Here is a 21,278-nt window from a genome sequence, read left to right on the forward strand (position 1 = left end):
GAGAGAAAATGGCTTGGGCTTTTGAAACCTCCAGGCCTATCCCTCAGTGACACACTTGCTCCAACAAGGTCATACCTACTTCAGCAAGGCACACCTCCTAGTCTTTTTCAAACAGTATTCCCTTTTCCTTGACTAAACATTCAAATATATGTGTTTATAAGGACCATTCTCATTCAAACCACCAGTCAGTACACCAGGGATCAAGAACTAAATGTTCATCTTTTCCAGATGTAGTTGGCAGGTCTCTGTCAAAGATATCCAGACTTTAATCCATAGAATATGTAAATATGTATTTGGATAAAAAGGTCTTTGCAGGTATAATTAGGGACTAGAATATTATCCTGTTGGGTTTTAAAACAAGATGAGTTCCCTTTGTAGGTTCTTGGTCTTATAGACGAAAAAAATTGAAACTCAGACTCAAAAGAGAAGAACTCAAGGACAATTTTATTGGAGTTTGCTTCTATTGATTTTTAAGGGTGCTTTTCAAAAATCATATTGTGTGTGTACTTACAGTTTTGCATGTGTGGAAGTCAGAGGACAAGTTGGGTTCCAAGGATTAAATCATGTCTGTCCTCCAACTTGGGGCAAGCACCATCACCTGCTGAGCTATCTTAACAGCAGTGTGTGTGTGTGTGTGTGTGTGTGTGTGTTGTGTTGTGTTGTGTTGTATGTTTGAGAAAACAAAAGGGCCAGCAAGCTAGAGATTTTGACCTCTTCCAGTAAGAGGGAGCTTGGTTTGCTTTTCAAATTATTAGTCAAGAAAGTAGGCAGGATCACTGTATTAGTTTGGGTTCTCTAGAGTCACAGAACGTATGGATAGTCTTTATATAGTTAGGGAATTTGTCAATGACTTACAGTCTATAGTCCAACTCCCCAACAATGATCAGCAGCAGCTGTGGATGGAAGTCCAAGGATCTAGCAGTTTCTCAGTCCCACGAGGCAAGCAGGCAAGGAAGAGTGAGAGAGAATCTTCCTTCTTCCAATGTCCTTATATATCTCCAGCAGAGGGTGTAGCCCAGATTAAAGGCTGTAGGTCTCCAACAGAGGGTGTGGCCCAGATTATTGGCCTGTGGGTCTCCAGCAGAGGGTGTGGCCCAGATTAAAGGCGTGTGCATCCATGCCTTTAATCCCAAATGATCTTGAACTCGGAGATCTCCTTGTCTTAGCCACTATGCTTCAAGGTCTCCATGCCAAGATCCAGATCAGAAACTTACATCTCTGAGCTTCCAAATTAGGATCATAGGTGAGCCTTCCAATTCTAGACTGTAGTTCATTCCAGATATAGTCAAGTTGACAACCAGGAAGAGCCATCACAATCACTAACATTAGAGCCTAGTGCATGGCGAGGGGAGGGATCTTCAGAGAAAACAAATGTCCAGGCAGTGAAAGGTCATCTAGTCTGGGGTTGTGCTGTTCCAAACTAGGGAGATATGAAGAGGGCAGTGGAAAAGTTGGAGTCAGTTGTAATTCAGACAGCAAGAGTGCAGAGGAGAGAGCATCTGTAAGTGACTGCCTTGTGAGAGAAGCTTCAGGGATATTCATAAGCACAGGGTTCATTGAGGAGACAATCATGCCTCCTATCTTAACATGCTTTTAAGTTTATTATATTTTGTAAGGTTTGTAGAACATTTCCTGCCCAGATGTTTGACAGACTGATTTGGATTAACTGGAGGGTCTAATATGTTTTTGTAATTTTATCTTTTGATCAGTTTAGCATATATGTGTCTCCAACCATCAATGGAGGTATGACTCGGGTCTCATTTTTTTTCATTAAAAAAACCCTGAAGATATCTTTAAAATTAAAGTAAAACAAAATAATAAAATAGCCATACTTTATCAGGATATTTATAGCCTTTCCTTGATGGGTCACAATAAAGCCCCTCGACTCCACCCCTTTCATGGAGTATTTATGGATTTTGTTTTCATAAGCCTCTTGTAACTTCATAATATTATATATTGAGGGCCAGTTGTAATACACCCTTCATAGGGTACTTCTAAAAATGATCAACTGTGGTATCTTCCACTTCATTAAAATAGATATTATTGGCTATTTACACCAACTCAAGCAACAGGAGGCTTTTTCTGTCATGGCTTTCCTTTGTAAAGATTGTATACTTAGTAAACCCTCAAGGCACAGAAGTGGCCAGGCCCTGACCTCAAGAGCTCCATCAGCAAGAGTGTAACAGCTAAAACAGCTTACCTGCCTTTCCAGTTCTTCAAGACAGGGAAGTGGCCAGACCCTGCCCCATGCCCCCTTGACTTCCCTAATGGACATTTTCTAAAGGCTGTAATAGCCTTTCCACCAGAGGTGGAAAAATGGCCAGGTCTCATCCTATAAGGAAAAAAAAAATCCCAGGCCACCCTGGAAAGCCCCCCCCCCCCCCAGAAACCTGATCTATCTCCCCATCCCCCCAATCCTGCCTAGTTCTCTGCTGCTTCTCATCCAAGCAGAGGCAGCCACCCTCCTTACCTTTTCCCTCCAAATTAATCCCTTGCCTGAGGTTAGTTTTGCGGTGAGACTTTGTGGTGTTCCTTGGCTCTTGACTGCCAGGATACCTTTTGGAGCAGAGCTGTCACAGGGGAAATTTTCTCTGAGCCAGAGCAAAGCTTTAACACTTGCATCAAGGAAACTCTCCCAGCAGCCGGAGCAGAACTTCTGGAGCGGAAGGAAGCCTTCCCTACAGAGCCTCAACACCTAAAGATGTCTCAACACCTAAAGATGTGTTACCAGAGACACAAGAGGCAGGGTCCACAGGGAATTATAGTCTCTAAGCTTTATTTGCGAACTATCTAACATATTGACAAGTGTTCTTACAACAAATACAGAGGAGAAGGAAAGGCAGGGGCAGGAGGCAGGTAATCATAAGCCAAGGAACGCCTGAAGCACCAGAAACTTAAGATATATGGGAAGTTCACTCCTTGTTGCTTCAAAAGGGGGCCCCCCGCTCAATCAACTAACAACTGCATTTCAGAACTGTTAGGCAATAAGGCTCTGTTGTTTGGTGTGACGTGGGATCCGCTGGAACGGAGTTTACAGTAAGTGGACAGGAAGGTGCTAGGAATTGAACCCAAGCCCTCTCCAAGAGCAGAAAACAGCTTAGCCATCTCTGCAGCCCTCAAGAGCAAGTTTACTATCTCTATTACTTCCTCGGCAAAATAGAGTAATACCTTAAATATATATTCTGAAGTGGAAACATGGGGAAATGAATGCCCAAGAATGGGCCGACATTACAAAACGCCGCACATTTATGGAGAAAGCTTTTCACAATAATTCACTGTGCACCGTTCTTTACACTTAGGATTCCTGAGGGATCAAATATATCCAGAGATCCACAGCTAGGGTGGGAAATAAGGGAGACATGGGAGTTGGCAAACAGAACAGACTGCGGTACAGTTTTTATCCTCCTGGCTAGAAACCGACGCAATGAACACACTAACAAGCGAGCTGTCCCAACGCTAATCCAGACAGCTGACTGGTTTTTTAACTCCTTCAGGAACTGGGCGGCCCTCGCGAGAACCTGCGTTGTTCCCAGAAATCTGCAGGCTCAAGCGTCACTTTTCCGAGCCACTGACGCGTCTCCCTTCGGACGGATCCCTTCAAGGGCCAAAACTCACGCAGCCCTCTCGCGAAAATGGACCAATAGAAACTACGGATTTCTAGTTCTATTTCTAAGCTCCACCCCTTGACCCCAGTACTAGGACGGAACAATACAATCAGAAGATCCGGGGCGGGACAGAACGCGGAAGCGGAAGCGGAAGCTGCGGCGCGTGGGGGAACTCCGCGAGCTTCGGCCCCACGTGTGCGGTGAGTATTATGGAGAGTTTGGTGCGGGTTGTGCGGGGCAAGTGTCCGCCGGCAGCTCAGGAGCGGGGAGTTCTGCGGGGTGGTGGGCGAGCAGCGTCTGCAGACCCGCCTCCGCAACAGTCTACCCGGCCGCTTCGATGGCTCGGAGTTGGAGGATCCTGCCAGGGCTTAAGCCCTCTCTACTAAGTTCATTATTGTAGAACTAGAGGAACTAGTTTCGCTTTCAGACGGCCAGTGCGAGTCTCAGTCACTCCGCTCGTCCCGTGACAGACATTGAACTTCGGAGCAATGCAGGAGAACTGAAGTGATCCATAAACCGAGACCTAAAGCATGTTGGGAGGCAAGAGTTATTTTAAACAGAGGCGGTGGGCTGTCCCGGAGTGGGAGTTAGGAGTACGGAGCGGACTGGACAAAGAGGAGGGTAGAACTTTGGAGCCATGGTGTCGAGTTTCTTTATTTTTGTGTAGTGGGAAGCATTTTTCTTTGTGTTCCTATGCATATAAAATATCGAAGGAATATTAGAAAAAATTGGGAGGCTCATAGTAGGTCCTGGTTTTCTTAAGGAGTTTTTTGATGATTGCATTGCGTGTTGGTAATAGAGACAGGTATCTTTAAGGAGATTGCAGGCTAACTTACTGATTGGTACAAGATAACTGACAAAGTGAACATCAGAAGCAGTGCTCCAGTTTTCTCCCTGCGAAGTGGAGTAGATGACCCCCGCTGGCTACAGCAAGAATAGGCAGGGAGATGAAGATGATAATTTGTCGTGGAAATGCAGAGGATTATGTCTCAGACGTTAAGCATAAGATGCCAGTTATATACATAAGAAGTGTTAAGGACTCAGGTCTACAAGTGTAGGAAGTTGTCTTGGGGTCTGAAGACACTCTTGGCCCAAGGCTCCATGGTCTAGAAAACCTAATTTGCTTGTCTTGCTCTTGGGTTAGCCATTCATTTGATAGTGAAGTAACTTGGCAAAGAGTGCTTTAAGTGATCAGGGTTAACATCATCATGACTGCCACATAGCTTTGTCACTGTGAGAACAGCACTTTGCTATCACGTGCCACCCCCTGGCTCAAGCATAACCTCAATCTAATGATGAAAATCTTAAAGGGGATATAACCTGTAAAAAACGGACATGTGATGGCTGCATTAACTGTATCTTGGAATAGGAAGGACAGGAATGAGAAACTTGATTTCCAAATAAACCCTGTGCTATACTAGTGTTATTTTCGTAAGTATAATTATACTGTCTTATTAGGTTGTCAGCGGGGAAGCTGGGTAACAGATCTATAGGTTCTATATCATTCTAACTCTAATGTAAGATGCATAGTTTCAAAAAGAGTATGTAAATAAAGATATCTATAGAATACCTTTACACGTGAGGGCCATTGGCACAATTGCTTAGCATGTGGTAGTATATGAAGCCTACATGCAGAAATGCAAATGTGATGTCTTCCCAAGTGATAGAATGACTGTAAAAGCAAAATGCCCAGCAGGAGGCAGAACAGTTCCTATGCTGGCATTATAGATGTGTACCTTTTATGTACACTGCTGGGCATCAAACCCACCGCATTTTCCACAGTGTTTGCTGGAGAAATTTGGTTCTATTAGGTTTATGAAGTCTTGTGCAATGGGTATTTCATAGTAGCAAATTAAAGAATTTGAGAAACCTTTCTTTACTTGCTGACTATTGCTGTTTGATTTACTGTTTCTCAGTCTCAAATACAACCTGGAACCCTGCCCAAGATGTTCCAGTGTCCTGAGGATTTAATCCTGTTTTGTTTTGAGTTTTGAAACAGTATCTCCATGATATAGCCCAGACTGGCCTCTAGTTTATGTTGCCCAGCGTAGCCTTGGACTCATAGTGATCCTTCTGCCTCAGTCTAGGTGCTAGGATTACAACTGTGTGTCAACACAGCCAACAAGAAATTCACTCTTGAGTGTAAGTTTCTAATCTTTAAACACTGTCTAGGAATTCCTACAGGTGACTCTTGAGGTCATTTAGATATGGGTGAGCACGTCACTTTGGGGACTGTAGTCATGAGCCTGGTGATGCTTGTCTTTTGTCCATACGTGTTCTTCTTGCAGAGTTCTTAAATCAGGTGTCAGTATTGCAGAGTCGAAACATCCAGGCCACTTTCCTAAGTGGTCATATGATTCCCCTTGTAATGGTCTTAAGTTAGCTATTGTTATTGACATTTTGTTTGTTAGGTTTATGTAAGCTTTATGACTAAAAATTTTAACCAAACCAAATTACCTATGCTCAATGAAGGTCACTGGACCCAACAGGTGACATGTTAGGCAGATCCTTTGAAAGAAAGTATTACATAACTGTGTGTAAGTTAGAGGTCAGCCAGATATTTGGCTGCCTCTAAAACAGTTGGCCTTTCTTTTAGCTTTCTTGTGTTTTTGGTTGTTTTTGTTTTTCCGTTAAATTGCAGTATGTGCTGAGTGTAGCCCGTTGCTGGTTCCTGCTTTGTAACCTGATGCAGAGAAATTCAGTGGCAACATTGCTAATACTCATCCCCCAGGCTTTCTAGGTTAGAAGCTGCAGACAGTGGTATTTACTCTTACAGTGCTCTGTATTTAGCCAGTGCAGTTGCTTAAGTGTTGCCCCCAGCTGTGTCACGCACTAGCCAGGGTGTGCTTGGAAGGGGATCTTTTTTTGCCCTTCGTTTTAATGTCTTAGAGTATATAACTATATACTCAGTAGACTTGAAAGCCTCCAGGCTGTGCCTGGATACTTTATACTGCATCTGAACTCAAGGACTAAACGCTGTGCCAACTACTTAATGACTCTTATTGGATGAGCAATTCAGTGATTTCTTTGTGGTTTTGGGTTTTGTTTTTCAGAAGTACTATGATGGAAGTCAAAGGGAAGAAAAAGTTTACAGGAAAGAGTCGACAGACACCACAAGGAAAGAATAGATTTCATAAAAACAGTGGTAAGAAGGCCTTCCTCAAGGGCCCTTCTGGTGACTACTTAGATTAGGGAGGGTAGGTGGTATTTATGGGAGGTGCTGCTTTGTTCGTGGGTTGGGATTACATTAAATGTGGTAGAGAGAGGCCACTGTTATTGTCCATAAATTAACCTGTTCCTCATGGAACTTCTATGAGATTGCTAGAAGAATAGAGGAATTTTTTTATTTCTAAAAGATCCTTTGTGTCAGCAGTTGATGTGGCCTCATTCTCTGTACAATTCATTTTAATATTGGTGAGTTGGAGCTAGCTGATTCACAGCTTTTGCTTTCTGAATTCCTAATAGTGATGCCTCTGTTATTCCATCAGGTGTCAGTATTGCAGAGTCGAAACATCCAGGCCACTTTCCTAAGTGGTCATATGATTCCCCTTGTAATGGTCTTAAGTTAGCTATTGTTATTGACACTTTGTTTGTTAGGTTTATGTAAGCTTTATGACTAAAAATTTTAACCAAATAATTTTATTATAGGTGTTAAAATTTTTTCCAGAATTAGACCTTTTCAGAAATACACTTTAACTCATTTTTATGATATACTTTTTTTAACTTCAGTGATACTCATTTTGTTCTTAGACTCTTAAAGAACCACTGATTGAGATTTTTGTATAAATACTAATGGTAGAGCCAATAACCTCAAACATATGCTTAAAACAGCAGAAATATGCCAGGGTAACAATAGTGGTTGTTTCTAGGAGGTAAATTATAGTTTATTATGAATTCCTCTACTTTTTGGGGCTTACATCACTAGTCTATACTACAGTTTTATAATCAGAAAGTTTTTCTTTTGTTCTAATTGTTTAAATCCTAATCTATTCCAAAGGGTTAATGTCTGTTTGTACAGAGTAAGACTGTCTGTTCTACTACAGAGCACGCCATTCTCTGCAGCGTGCAGTTGAGTGGATGCTGGTGAAGGCTCAGGGTCAGTGAACTAACCTGTTCATTGTTACTGCCAGAGCCTAGTTCTTCAAAGACATTCCCAAGGAAAGCTGTTAAGGAAGGCGGACCTAAAGTCACATCTAAGAACTTTGAGAAAGGTGCCACAAAACCCGGCAAGAAGGGTGCGAAGCAGTTCAAGAACAAGCCACAAGGGGGCAAAGGACCAAAGGACAAATTTCAGAAGGCAAATAAATTCAACAAGAAGCGGAAATTCCAGCCGGATGGCAAAAGCGATGGTAAGCGACTCCTAGAGGCATTGCAGAAGCCTCCTGTGCAGAGTGAGTGGTGACTGAGCCGACGCGCAGGTCCTCCGCCTCCATAGAGGCCACCTGCCTTACTCTAAGCAGGCAGCATTTGAAGTAAAGGAAGGAAGCACATAAGGGTTTAAGTAAACAACAGCATGTTTCCTAACCAAAATCTCTCTTACTGGGGCTAGAGGGTTGGCTCCGCAGATAAGAGCGCTTGTTCTTAGAGGACCCAAGTTGGGTTGTCAGCACCATGTGGTCACACACACCCATCCAGAATTCCAGTTCAAGAGGATCAGTGTCCTCTTCTGACCTCCTCAGGCGCCAAGCACACGTGCTATGCACAGATATGCATGTAAGCAAAACATTCATGAATGTAAAAATAACTGGTATTTATACTTAGGTGTTGTTATGACTCAGTTTACTTTTTATTCTTTAGTTTTTTGCAGTGAGTCAATTTTATAATCAGAATGAGAGATATTTAGAAATAACTAATTTCTAAAGGACTTGGGGGAGATACTCGTGTAAATAATACTCATTTCATTTTTCTCACTGATCAGTATTACTGTTGTGTAACTGATCACATAAGCAGATTTTAAAGATTGCTATACAGGTCTAGGTAGAAAGGAAACTTAGAAACTTGCTGTGTATTGTCAGGAGTGAAAGGTGACTGTGGGTTGTCCTGGATTTGTATCTTGTTTCTGCCATGAGGCGGGTGTGAGGGGGGGCTTTGGACAAGGCACTTAATGTGTGGTACCTGCTTCCCTAGAGTGGAGGGGGTGATTAAAGTTACATCCTCTAAGAATTGAATAATGCATGACAGCTCTCGGAGCATGGAGATTTATTTTGTTTTTGATGTTTTGGTTGAATGAGGAATCCCACGCATGCAAGTGCCCCACCCCTGAGCTTCACTCGCTTTAGAACAGTGGATTTCTCAAATTGTTTCTCCTGTTCTAATCTGGACTGACTTGTTTCCATTGAGTGCTCTGACTTAGGCAGTTGTCTGTGCTCTGAGGTGGAGTGTTGTTTCACAGTTGAAGATGCTGCTTCACATTTGGAGGCACTTTTCATATTCCATTTTCTCACTAGGTCTCCTATTAAGAATAATAAGCCATTAAAATGGCTGGGCTGAACCCAGCCAGGGTAGTACCTGCACTTACTGAGTTTGAAGCTAGCTTGTGAGACCCTTGTTTTTTGTGAAGCTATTAAATAAATTGGTTTAGATACATTTTAAATGTATAGACTGGCTAAAAATTGTGATCAAATGTAAAATTTCTGGGAAATTATGTTTTCCTCTTGTAGCTTCTAGAATCAGTATTGGTTCTGGTGATTGCCCTTTGTACTAACTTCATACTCACTAATGCTAAACACATTGACTCTGGATCTAGAATCAGCTGCCAAGAAACCCAAGTGGGATGACTTCAAAAAGCAGAAGAAAGAGCTGAAGCAGAGCAGGCAGCTCAATGATAAAACCAACTATGACATCGTGGTCCGAGCAAAGCACATTTGGGAGAGCTTGAGAAGGTACTGCTGCCACGCTGCTTCTTAGCATCCTGTCCGAGACAAGGGCGGCAGGAAGGGGTGCCCTGCGGACAGACAGCATCCTGTCCGAGACAAGGGCGGCAGGAAGGGGTGCCCTGCGGACAGACCGTGCTCTAGGCATCAAAGAGAGCACCTGGTTTCTTTGTTGCATGTACACAGTCTGCTGTCACAGCAGCAGGATGGCTATCTGTTCAGTGCAGACATGTGTGAAATCATTAGGGTAGTGTCAGATAGCTTTATGGAAATGGAGAGAGTCTAATAGATTTGATATCTATCCTGACCGATTTCTTAGAAAATGAAGGACAATTTCTTATCAGCTAGGTTTTGAGATGTTGAAGTATTTGCCATCTGAGATTGTTTTATTATTTTTCTTTGCTTCTGAAGACTGGCTGTTAAGATTTAGACTGATGCATAAAATTATACCTTGTGAGATGAGTTTCTGTCTCTGAGAAAATTGCTTTTGTCTGGCTGCTCCAGAATAATAATTTTAATGTCAGAGATTTTGCTGTCTTCAAAGGCAAAACCATACTGAACTGGTGATCATATATTGCCTGGCGTTTGGTTTTCATGTTTAAAATAACTTCATCTATCCTTCATCTGCAGAAAAGATTGTGACAAAGAAAAACGAACGAAGCTCATGGGTGATTTGCAGAAGTTGATTCAAGGGAAAATTAAAACTGTGAGTAGTATCGCTTCTCGGCCTTTTGGCTAAGATCAAGTGTAAAACTGTGAGTAGTGTGTACTTACTATTCCATTAAAACAACGACAACAACAAAACCCTAGTTGCCTTTGCTCTTAGGAAAGAGTAGTTGGCTGTGACAGAGGCCCAACACATAGGCAAGTACTGTTTCAGTAGACCCAAGTGTAAATGAAATCTTTTATTTCATGAATACCTTATGTCTCGACACTGCTTCAGCTGTCTTTATATATTTTATTTTTAGTGTGCTTGAGTGTTGACTGTGACTCATGGCTCCCCATGTCCAGGTGTGAAAAATTTCCCCTTTTGGCATCATGTTAGTGTTCACAGCTTTGAGATTCTGGAACAACAGATATTAATGAGAAATGCCAGTCCAAACTGAGGGGCCATAACGCTGTAGAATTGTGACCAGATTCAAAAGCCAGTCAGCTGAGCTTTCTTCTCCCTGTGATTGTCGGTGCGCTGTTTGTATGTTATGGTTATGGTTACTGGTACAGCAATACTTCGGCATTGGCCAGTCCCATGTCAGAACCTGTTAATGTTCAGGAAATGACACTTTAGTCCATGCAGTCCTGTGGGTGTGGTTTTAGTTAGGATTGGAATTTGAAAGGTGGTGGAATCTTCCCATCTCTTGAATTTATTTTAGCTATCAAATATGATAAGCAAAGCCAAATAATAGTATCCTATATAATATCATAATATTGTTGGGATTTTTTGCCTCAAACAAAAATTTGAATAGTTTAAGTGCAGTTTAAACTGAGAAAAGTATAAATTATAAGAAACTGTAAATTGTAAGAAACATTATTGCTCAGAAATTTTGAGTTGAGAAAGCTCCAACCATTCTCCTCCAGATTGCCTTTGCACATGACTCAACTCGAGTGATCCAGTGCTTCATTCAGTATGGGAATGAGGAGCAGAGGAAGCAGGCTTTCGAAGAATTGCGAGGTATTGTCAATAGCCAGTTTGTTCACCCTGTAATAAAGTCACTTGTTTTCTCTTGGAATACATAGAGAGTAGTTAGTTCCATGTGTTCTGGGAGACAATTTTCCTGCTGTTTCTTTGCCTGGGGCTGGGACGAGGAGAGGTGGCCCTCCTCAGAGGCTTGCATGAGCTTGTCCCTGTGGGGTCTGCAGTGAGACCTCAGAGCACTGAGAGGCTTTGTTTTCCCTTGCAGGTGACTTGGTTGAATTAAGTAAAGCCAAATATTCCAGGAATATTGTTAAGAAATTTCTCATGTATGGGTAAGTTGTAATGTGTTGCTGTTGGTGGTGGTGGTTTTTAACTTTTAGTTTTATGGATTTTCCTTTTGTCTAAATGTTACTTTAAAATCTTTTGTCTTGGTGATCACCTCCAGAGACTTGTGGTCTTCCTAGGGCATGGCAACTTAAAACAGTAATTGAAATTAACTTAAAAAAGAAATGGTGCTGCCTTCTCTGTAGTTACATAGTAACTTACAGAACAAAGCATTGGAATACTGTTGGTTAATAGTATTTCTTAGTTGGTAGTTATTGGAATAATTTCAGTCAACAGTATTTAGAGGGTAGAAGGTGAAGAGGGGCAGATAAACTGACTGAATACTGCTTGAGACAGAAATAGGTTTAATTATTGTCCTTTGTTAGTATCTGCTGCTTTAGAGTAACTGTTTTTGAGACAGTTGAAGTTTATTTTTTCTCTGTCTGTCCCTTCTCCCCTTACTTTCCTTGTGGTCTAGTTGAAGGAACTGACTCCTGGCCACTGCTCTAGGTGTATTGTAGTTCCTCTAGTTTTCCTAGCAATTGTGTTTCTGATTTTTTTATTGAAGGTGAGACACTGAGAAGTTAAAGACTTCAGGGCTGGGGCTATAACTTGGTGGTAGAGCATTTGCATTGCATTCATGAGGTTCTAGGTTCTGTTTTAAAATTAAAAAAAAAAATAGCTCTAGGGGCTGATGAGCAGAGCCAGGCTTTCTTACTAAAGGCTGCAGCCTGCTTTGTCTTCTAAGTGTTAAAGTTCAAATACAGGGAGATTGATTTTTCCCCGCTCACAAGCTTTCCTGCATAGAGAGTTCCCCAGACACTGGTGGGTTGGCCTTTGGAGAAGTTGTAGGTTCATTGTCACCCAACGTCCTCCTGCTGTCATTTACTTTTTCTGTGCTCTTTGTGACTTTAGAAGTAAACCCCAGGTTGCGGAGATAATCAGAAGTTTTAAAGGTCATGTGAGGAAGATGCTACGGCATTCAGAGGCCTCGGCCATTGTGGAGTATGCGTACAACGACAAAGCCATTTTGGAACAGAGGAACATGCTGACAGAGGAGCTCTACGGGAACACGTTTCAGCTTTACAAGGTGGCACATTCGTTCCCAGTGTGTTTGTTTTTCTGTGGGGTCTCAGTTTCAGGGTGCTATATTTAGGATGAGATTTTACCAGGTGGTCCTCCAGGACACATCTCACATCCTAGTTATCTTAGATGATCTGTCTCTGCAATAGGAGCAAGTCATTCTGTGCTCTCACCTCAGAATGTTGCCTTTAAGTTCCCTCTGGATCTGTCCATTTTGTCCCTTCCCCCGCTGTGTGTGTAATGCCTCAGCACTGGTCTCTGTAGTCAGACTAAAGACTGCAGCAGTGAGCGGAACTTTTCTGCTCCATAGCCACCTCTGACTGGGGAGCACTTGAAGTCCTTCCTGCCTGGTCTCATGTTTATTCCTGGTTTTGCCTGGTGTTGGACCTGGAGAGGAAGGGGACCTGGCAATGGATAATGATAGAAGTCTGATGCTGGCCAGAGATGGGACTGGGACTGTGCTAGGACCTGTTGTCAACTCTGGGATAGAGTGTCCATGTGATATGAAAGGATACGGATTACAGTAGGGTTATCTCCAGTAGCTTCAATTCTTGAGTTTAATTGCTTTAGCATTTCTATTGTGACACCTAACCTTGGCAATATCCAGCCAATTATAAAACCTACTAAGGCAAGGATTTGTAATTAGGTACATGCTAAGTCCCTAATTTGTTAGTGGTTAGCCTGGCTCTTAAAGTACAGCCAGCTACCTCCAAACTGTTTTCCATGGCTTCTACATCCTTGGACTCAGCCAACCAAAACCATTAAGAAAAACCTATGTCTGTGTTGGACAAGAATAAATTTTGTTCGTATTGTTCTTTATAGTATAATCTATTTGTAGAACATTTCTGCTTTGTTAGGTGATGTAAGTAGCCTTGAGATGATTTAAAATATGCTGAAGGATCATGTGGGTTATGTATGAATATGTTGCTGTTTCTCTATGAGAGTCTTAAGCACCATCAAGTTTTTGTGTCCTTGGAGGTTGCTAGGGCCAGTCCTCCATAGGGATCACCACACGTGGGCAGATTATAAACAGGGAATCAGATCGTGAAGAACTTTTGGTACATGGTGGATATTTGTTCTATAAATGTGAGACATCGCAAATTTATTTTAAACTCAAGTTACCATGGCTGTAATTTGTGCTTGTTTTGAAGTGATTATGTTTGGAGGTGTTTGATTTTTCTTTCATTTCAGTCAGCAGATCACCCAACTCTGGACAAGGTGCTAGAGGCGCAGCCAGGAAAGCTGGAGCTTATCATGGACGAGATGAAGCAGATTCTGACTCCGATGGCCCAGAAGTAAGGACAGAGCTTTATTTATTTATTAACAGGTTGATGGGCATTTGAGGGAGCCACAGGTTATGTCATCCTTGCCAGAAAGGGAGCGTGTTTGCTCCTTCTGTTAGCCATGTGTCATAAGTAAGAGCATAAAACTTTGTTTGAAACCATTCTTGATGCAGGTAGACATTGTTCTTGTTGATACTATCTTTTTTTTGTTTGTTTGTTTTGGTTTGTTTTTTGTTGTTTTTGTTTGTTTGTTTTTGTTTTGTTTTTTTGTTGTTTTTTTGTTTTTTTGGTTTTTTTTTTGAGACAGGGTTTCTCTATGTAGCCCTGGCTGTCCTGGAACTCACTCTGTAGACCAGGCTGGCCTTGAACTCAGAAATCCACCTGCCTCTGCCTCCCAAGTGCTGGGATTAAAGGTGTGCGCCACCACTGCCTGGCTTGATATTGTATCTTATTGGCTAAAGTGTAATAGTGATTATAAACTTTCTTAAAGTGATAAAACCATTTTTTTCCAAAATAAAGTGCTATATTGAACCCTTATATGTTAAATAGTTTTATAAGTTCAACTGATTATTTATACCACACTAGTTTGAAGTTGTTGCCTTCATGCCTTTGTACCCTAACAAAATGGTTGAGCACAAAGCTTATGTGGCTAGGGAGGATGGGTGGGACTTGTGATGTCTCTATGAGCGTGGACAGCTTCACTTCTCTGGGCCTGGTTTCTGGACCTGTGGAATTGAGGTCATAGTAGCATATCCTCTGTAGAGTCTTATGAAGATGAACTGGGTTAATGTTTGCAAAGCCCTTAGGAGTGCCATGTGCATCAGGGTGTTCATTTCTGCTCTGTGTTTGCATGTTCCCTGTGAATGTTTAGGTCCTTGATCTTGGACACTGGCCTGCACTGAACTCCTGAGTTCACACATCACGTTAGAGGGGTATATATTAAGTAGGAGTTGTTGCTCCTGGTGGCACTGTTGTAGTCCATTCAAATCATAGTGCTGCTAAAATAATTTCTGGTTCTGAGACATTTCGAAGAATGCTTGACAGAAAATAACCATTAGGACTTAGGTCTACGTGTGAGTTTTTTAATGCAATGTCTGGTACTTGGGGAGGGGGTGCAGCTGATAAAACCTGGGGTAGAACATAGTGGTACTAGGGTATCAATCATCCTGCTAGAGAGCCTGGAAATTTGTATCCTAGTCTAGCTCATGGTGAAACTAAACCAGTATCACAGGCTCAAATTACTTAACCTCTTAGTACTGCTGAAAGATGCAATTGATTTATGACAGAGTATATTTAGTAAAAACTATTTCATTGTTAGATGATCTTAGGACTGACAAGGTTACCTGTCTTTGTGTGACTGTTTTGCTAGATCTGATTTTTGTTTGTTTCTTTTGTTCCCCACAGGGAAGCTGTGATTAAACATTCACTGGTTCATAAAGTATTCTTGGACTTTTTTACCTATGCACCCCCAAAACTTCGATCAGTAAGTTCTTTTTTGTTTGTTTGTTTGGTTGGTTGGTTCCCCCTTCCCCACCCCCACCCCCACCCCCAGGCAGGTTTTTTCTGTGTAGCCCTGGCTGCCCTGGAGCTCTCTCTCTAGACCAAGCTGATCTCGAACTCAGAAATCCACCTGCCTCTGCTTCCCAAGTGCTGGGATTAAAGGTGTGCGCTACCACCGCCTGGCCAGTAAGTTCTTGGTTTCTGCTTTTGCATCACTGTAAAGCCAGCTCGGTGGCACACCGAGTTTGGCACTTAGGGGCCTGAGACAGGAAGAGAACCACTAGTTCAAGGTTATCTTGGACTCCATAGTAAGTTCCAAGCCAGTGTGGACTGTAGTGTGAGGTTGTGTGTCAAAAAGCCAGTGTGGACTGTAGTGTGATGTTGTGTCCCTTATGACACCATAAGGGAAAGCAAGGCTGCTCTGATGTCCACAATCCTTTAGAATACCAGGCTTCCCTTCTCACTTAGGTAACCCACTAAACAGGCACTGAGCAAATCTGCTAAATCTCTTTAACGTTTTCTCCCCAGAAAATAATAGAATTGACCCTGGTTTTATTAACGCCACTGAATTTTTACATTTTAGTTGCAATCAGGAGAGTGTCCTCTAAATAATCCAAAAGGTAACTTACATTTGAACATTACTCAGTGTTCCAATAGTTTTAAATTAAAAAGAAAAAAAAGCCTGCTTTAAAAGGTTAAGGGAAGATACTTAATGTAGAACTAAATGGCCTGTGAAAACCTGGACCTTATCTGACGGAAGGCAGAGGAGCAGTGAAGGTAACTGCGCCGTCCTTCCAGGCAGTGGTGCGAATACAGATGAGGGCTGATACCTCAGCTCCCTGACCTTCGCTCGCCTCATCAAGCCGTGAGCTGGTGTCCATTGCTCTCATTGTGTGATCCCAAGGGCTGCCTAAATCACGCATCTGATTTCTCTGAATGAATATGCCTGTCCTGTCACACATTCCTGGGAATGTTGAAGCCCTCCAATTAGCATGTAGAATAATTTCTCTGAAGCAGTCCCCAAAGTTTGTGATGAGTTCAGCACTTCCTCTCAGGGATTTTCCTCTTCCCTGCTGAAATCAGTATCTTAGGGTTTCTCATGGTTAGTGTGTTTTGGTGACAGTTGAAGGCAGCATTCAGCTACAGCCAGGATTTGGGGTGGGTATAAAGTGACAAGGCTTCTGGAGATCCTGGAAACATAATTGGAACCTATGTTGTCCTCTAGCCCCATAGCTTTCTGTTAATTCTTTGAGAATTCCATACTTGTATATAATGTCTTTTGGCCATATTTCTCCCCCTAATTCCTTCCAGATCCACCTCCCAATTTTTTGTCACCCTTTTTAAAACAAATGAATAAATAACCCATGAGTTCAGTTTGTGCCACCATACGTTCACAGTTGTGGGGTCATCCTTGACATACTAGTACAGAGCAACTGTTAGTGGGGGGGAAGGCTAGTGACCCCTCCCCCCATGCTTTAGTTTTGACCGGCAGCCACACTACTGTAAGTTTGTGGATGCAGTGATCCTGTTCAGTCATGTGCACTCCAGTCCAGAGGACTGTTGGACCTCAGTTCTTTAAGCTGTGGCTCTTAGAGGCTTTCACAGTGTCCCCTAAGCTCTAAGGAGGGGAGCTGTGATTTAAATGCCCCATTTATGGTGGAACACTTTTAGAGAAACTCTTAAGCTTACATGTGTGGCCCGAAATCTGTCCTTGAGGTGTTCATCCCTGTAGAGAATGGTACTTTTCAGGTGAAGTGCAGTCTGCTGTATATGTTCACCTACTGTAAAATTTTAATTTGGGTCTCTGTAGTTCCTAGGTTACAGAACTCATCCATATGACTTGTGGATATCCAATCCTATGCTCTATTAACCACAGACACTTGAGTCAGGGGGAGGTTTGATTGTGTTTGTATATGCACCAGTAGGGGAGCAGTTTCTTTTCCCAGCTGTTCTATTAAACACTCCTCAGCACCACTACCCCCTGACTTCTTTTCCTATATTCATTAGAATATATCACATGCCACCTGTGAGCACCTTTAAAAATAGGGGAAGAAGTGGTTATGCTGTTTATTAGACGTTAGCTATGAGCTGTATTTGTTGATTTTGACTGTGCCAAGAAAGCGCCTGTCTGTAGAATTAAAGCCACAGTGTTTGCTGCTTGGGCTCACTCCTTTTCATTCTCCGCCTTGCTGTTCTCATGTACACAGAGAAGAAATTCCAACTGACCTCTTGTGTTCTCTAGGAACTAATTGAAGCCATCCGGGAAGCAGTAGTGTACCTGGCCCACACACACGATGGTGCCCGGGTGGCCATGCACTGCTTGTGGCATGGTACACCCAAGGTAGGTGTCAGACTTTGGGTCCCAGTTGACATAAGCGCTGTCTTCTGGAGGTTGTGTCTTGGGGCCCCCAGGGCGTTGGCATCTTCCAGCTTTGTGTTCTCTGCTTCAGCAATGCAAGGTTCACAGAAGGTTAGGACGAGATCATCTGTGCTCAGCTTTGGCTTCCGGGCCGTGGGCACTTGTGTTCTTGTACTCTACGTTTAGTGGTCGTTCCGAGGGGGAGAAAGAAAGGGCTAATTAGTGAGTACACCATACTCACCATTAGTGAGTTCTTGTGTATATTAAGTACTTTGAGAAAAGGTGAGCATCTGTCTTTCCATTTCCTATCCTTTAAATGGTGTTGTGCTTTATCTACCTTTTACTTACTGCTAATTTAACTGCACAAACATTAAACACATGTGTATGCTAGATTCTTGACATATCGGATATTGGAAGAGGGGTGGTTGTAAAGTGGACTTCACTAGGTTTGCAGGTGCCTTAGAATTTCATGGTTCCATATCTGTCTAAATTACGGTGAAGGTTATAGAGCTGCTTACGGGTGCCGATTGGGTCCCGCTGTGCTGTGTTTCATCCTGCTTTATAGCTTCTCTTCACTAATGATGCTGGTGAAAATGTAATACTACATAAAGCCTTAGCCATGAGGTAAGCTTAATGTATAAATAAACGTTCATTGATGCAGTTTTTCCTTTTTAAGGACAGGAAAGTGATCGTGAAAACAATGAAGACGTACGTGGAGAAGGTTGCTAATGTGAGTACAGCAAAAGCCCATTTCTTAAAGTCACTGACTGACTCGATGCTGACTGTGAGATGAGTGTGTGCCGACTGGGAAATTAGAACACTACAGAAAGTTGTGAGATTTGTTCTGTATATCTTTTCTATCTATTTTTCTAGGCTAACTTACACAAAATGGGTTTCATACTGTAGTTCCCTCTGTATGAGTTGTATATGTATGTGTGTTTTGTTAGAGATCAAAGGGGAGTGCCCTTCATGTTTTCTGGGGGAGTGCCCTGCCTCTGCACTACACCCCAGACCCTGTTTGGTTGTGATGTGTGGAGAGTGGTATTTATACCTGCTTTAACGAGTATCTCCAGACTAACATGGGATTACAGCTGCCTATTTAAGACATAGATATCTAAGTAAATAATAGATTATAGCTTAGAAACAGGATACTGATTTTTGCTACCACCAAAACCTTAATAAATTAAAACTTTTGTGTTTTCTTGGCATAAATTTATAATGTACTCATGAAAAGGTTAAGCTATTAAGCATTAAATATTTTAGCTCCTTGCAGATGTGTTGAAGGATTAGTGTTAGATACAAAGGTGTTTTTTTGTTTTGTTTTGTTTTATTTTGTTTTGTTTTTGAACTGGAGATTAATTGTTTCTAGGTGGGAAGCAGCCCAGTGGATAAACTACTTAGAGTTGAGGTCTGGCCTCCACATGTGTGTTCACAGGCAGTCTCATGCTCACACCCATAAACACACATGCACACACATGCATTACTGTCCACACAATAATAATAGAAGTCTGTGTGTATTTAGATGTTGAATAATTTTCTGTACTAGCATTACAAAGTAATGGTTAAAATAGTAAAAATACTAGTAGTCACGTCATATTAATTACATAGTTCAGTAAATTTGTCAGTTAACTGGTGAGTGAAAGTTCAACCTTTTCCTATTTAAAAAAAGACCCAATGAGAACAACTAACATTTGTCAAGTTCTTTTAGACCAAGGTAGGGTAGATGCCATGTGATGCCTCTGAGGTGTTGGGAATGATGGGAGTTGGTATGTAATCATTGGGGTAGATAGCTAACTTTTCTATAAGGGGAAAAGTACGTTCTCCAGCTTGTGGTCTAAAAGAATCTTCTACTCACAATTCACTGTTGAGTAAGTTCTGTGTGAGGTTTAATTGAAATTCTTAAATTAGGATTGAGTAAAAATGGGATGTTAATAGAAAGTTCTATCTAAACTGTATTGGTAAGGCACTTTTTAATAATAAAATTAGACTTTAATTTTAGGTTTTGACTACATGAAGTCATTGGCCAATTCATTTTTTTGAGATCCTTATCCTAGCTTGGCATTGTGGTGGTAGCAGTGCCTAGTGGTTTTACATCTTTTTAAGAATTACCTCTGAAGGTGGAGGTAAACAAATATAAATATCCAATCGATTTAAACTATCAGTTATTTAGAATCTCAAGTGTTACTGTTGGGTTTTGAGGCTTTTAAATTTTTATTTTATTATTCCGGTGTTTTAAATTTTATTGAGGCTTCTTTCTGAGGTTGGGTCTGTCTTAGTGTCTTGAACTGAACTATTATGGAGTACTTACGGAAGTCTGGAAATGTTGGTTGCATAAAGGTGGTGTTAGGTCATCAGTATTTGCTGGTTTCCCATTTTCTAGGACTCAGCTGCTGAGAGGTACATGCAGTTTCTAGATGTGATGTGGAGTTGCCTGTTGCTTGCTAGTATAACTGATAGGGAATGATTGCGGGGCTTCAGTAGATACGATTGTCGCTCTTTGCTCTGTATAATTGTGCCTTTACACGATGGTGCAGCTGTCCACATTTTAAACTGAGTTGTGGACCAGTTTCTCCATTCACACAGAAATGCCTTGCACTTCACATGCTGTGCCTGCCGGAGAGTGGCAACAAGTGGTTTGGCTTATGTGCACTGACCTTTACCTATCTCCCTCCCTCACCTCGGGAGCTGCTCTATTGGATTACGTCTGCTTGCCTCACTCAGGATGACTTTCCAGGATTCTGTTGCGTGGCTGTACCATGATTCACTTAACACAGTCCCTTCTAGTTGTTTCTAGATTCCTTAAATTACTAATACTCCAGCACACATTTTATGTGTGTCTGCTTTGTGGAAGCATGTCTGGGGTACATTCCTAGAGCTAAATTGCTGGGTGAGCACACACATGCTTGCTGTATTGAGGCTGCCAACTGCTTTCCGAAGAAGCAATCCCCCTTACATTCTGGCCACTGGAGAGATGCCTGCTTGCCCCACATCGCTGAACTTTTTCTTTTTTACTCTTATCTATAGGTTTGGTAGAGTTGCATGCATTTAATCGTTTTATTATTTATCCTTAGTATTTCTCTAATACTTAGTATCCTAAGTATTTCTTAGTATTAAAAATGTTTCACACATTTAAAGTCATTTGCGTTTTCTGTGAATCAAGTCATCCATCCTGTTTTAGTTGATCTGCAGTTTTTGTATAGTTTGTGTCTTAGTTATTTTCTTTTCAGTTAATTATTTTAGACAGAATTAGTAAATTCCTCGTTGCCTCTGACCTTTCATATTCCTTAAACCTAGTTCTGATTAAAGCCCCCTCCACCCCTCAAGCCGGCTGATGTCTCACAAGGACTGTGTGAGAAATTCTGAAAACTGGGCTCTTTTGGTTTCCCCAAATGTGCCAGGTGACGCTGTCACTGGTATAGGAACAGTTCAAGAGGTTATTATGAACACTCTGTGTGCGTGTGAACCTATTTACACTTTGAAAAGCAGTGATTTATCTGGTTCTCATGGTCATTGTGTTTGACTTAGCTTGTGCACTTCTGTTTTTGTCATTTTTTATTGGACATTTAGGGGCATTTGTTTGTTTTGGAACTTGTGAATTTTTTGCTGTTTGCTTAATGA

At 41.8% G+C, this 21,278-nt stretch overlaps 1 protein-coding gene across 3 annotated transcripts in view; it reads left to right on the plus strand.

Moving 5' to 3' along the window:
• Positions 1-3,714: 3,714 nt before the first annotated feature.
• Pum3 (pumilio RNA binding family member 3) overlaps positions 3,715-21,278 on the plus strand; it is a 35,196-nt gene continuing 17,632 nt past the window's right edge. The window contains exons 1-12 of one of the 3 annotated variants that reach the window (XM_052187775.1): positions 3,715-3,805; positions 6,659-6,750; positions 7,736-7,954; positions 9,352-9,487; positions 10,109-10,184; positions 11,054-11,147; positions 11,377-11,443; positions 12,351-12,525; positions 13,710-13,813; positions 15,206-15,284; positions 17,544-17,642; positions 18,337-18,390. In XM_052187775.1, the coding sequence (XP_052043735.1) occupies positions 6,666-6,750; positions 7,736-7,954; positions 9,352-9,487; positions 10,109-10,184; positions 11,054-11,147; positions 11,377-11,443; positions 12,351-12,525; positions 13,710-13,813; positions 15,206-15,284; positions 17,544-17,642; positions 18,337-18,390 (1,188 nt within the window). In that variant the 5' untranslated portion in view covers positions 3,715-3,805; positions 6,659-6,665. Of the gene's footprint in view, positions 3,806-3,852; positions 4,146-5,726; positions 5,748-6,658; positions 6,751-7,735; positions 7,955-9,351; positions 9,488-10,108; positions 10,185-11,053; positions 11,148-11,376; positions 11,444-12,350; positions 12,526-13,709; positions 13,814-15,205; positions 15,285-17,543; positions 17,643-18,336; positions 18,391-21,278 lie in introns of those variants that run through there. The other 2 variants (XM_052187782.1, XM_052187789.1) reach the window with 2 other exon arrangements.

The sequence above is a fragment of the Apodemus sylvaticus genome, chromosome 1 (genome assembly GCF_947179515.1).
Source record: "Apodemus sylvaticus chromosome 1, mApoSyl1.1, whole genome shotgun sequence".
Lineage (NCBI taxonomy): Eukaryota > Metazoa > Chordata > Mammalia > Rodentia > Muridae > Apodemus > Apodemus sylvaticus.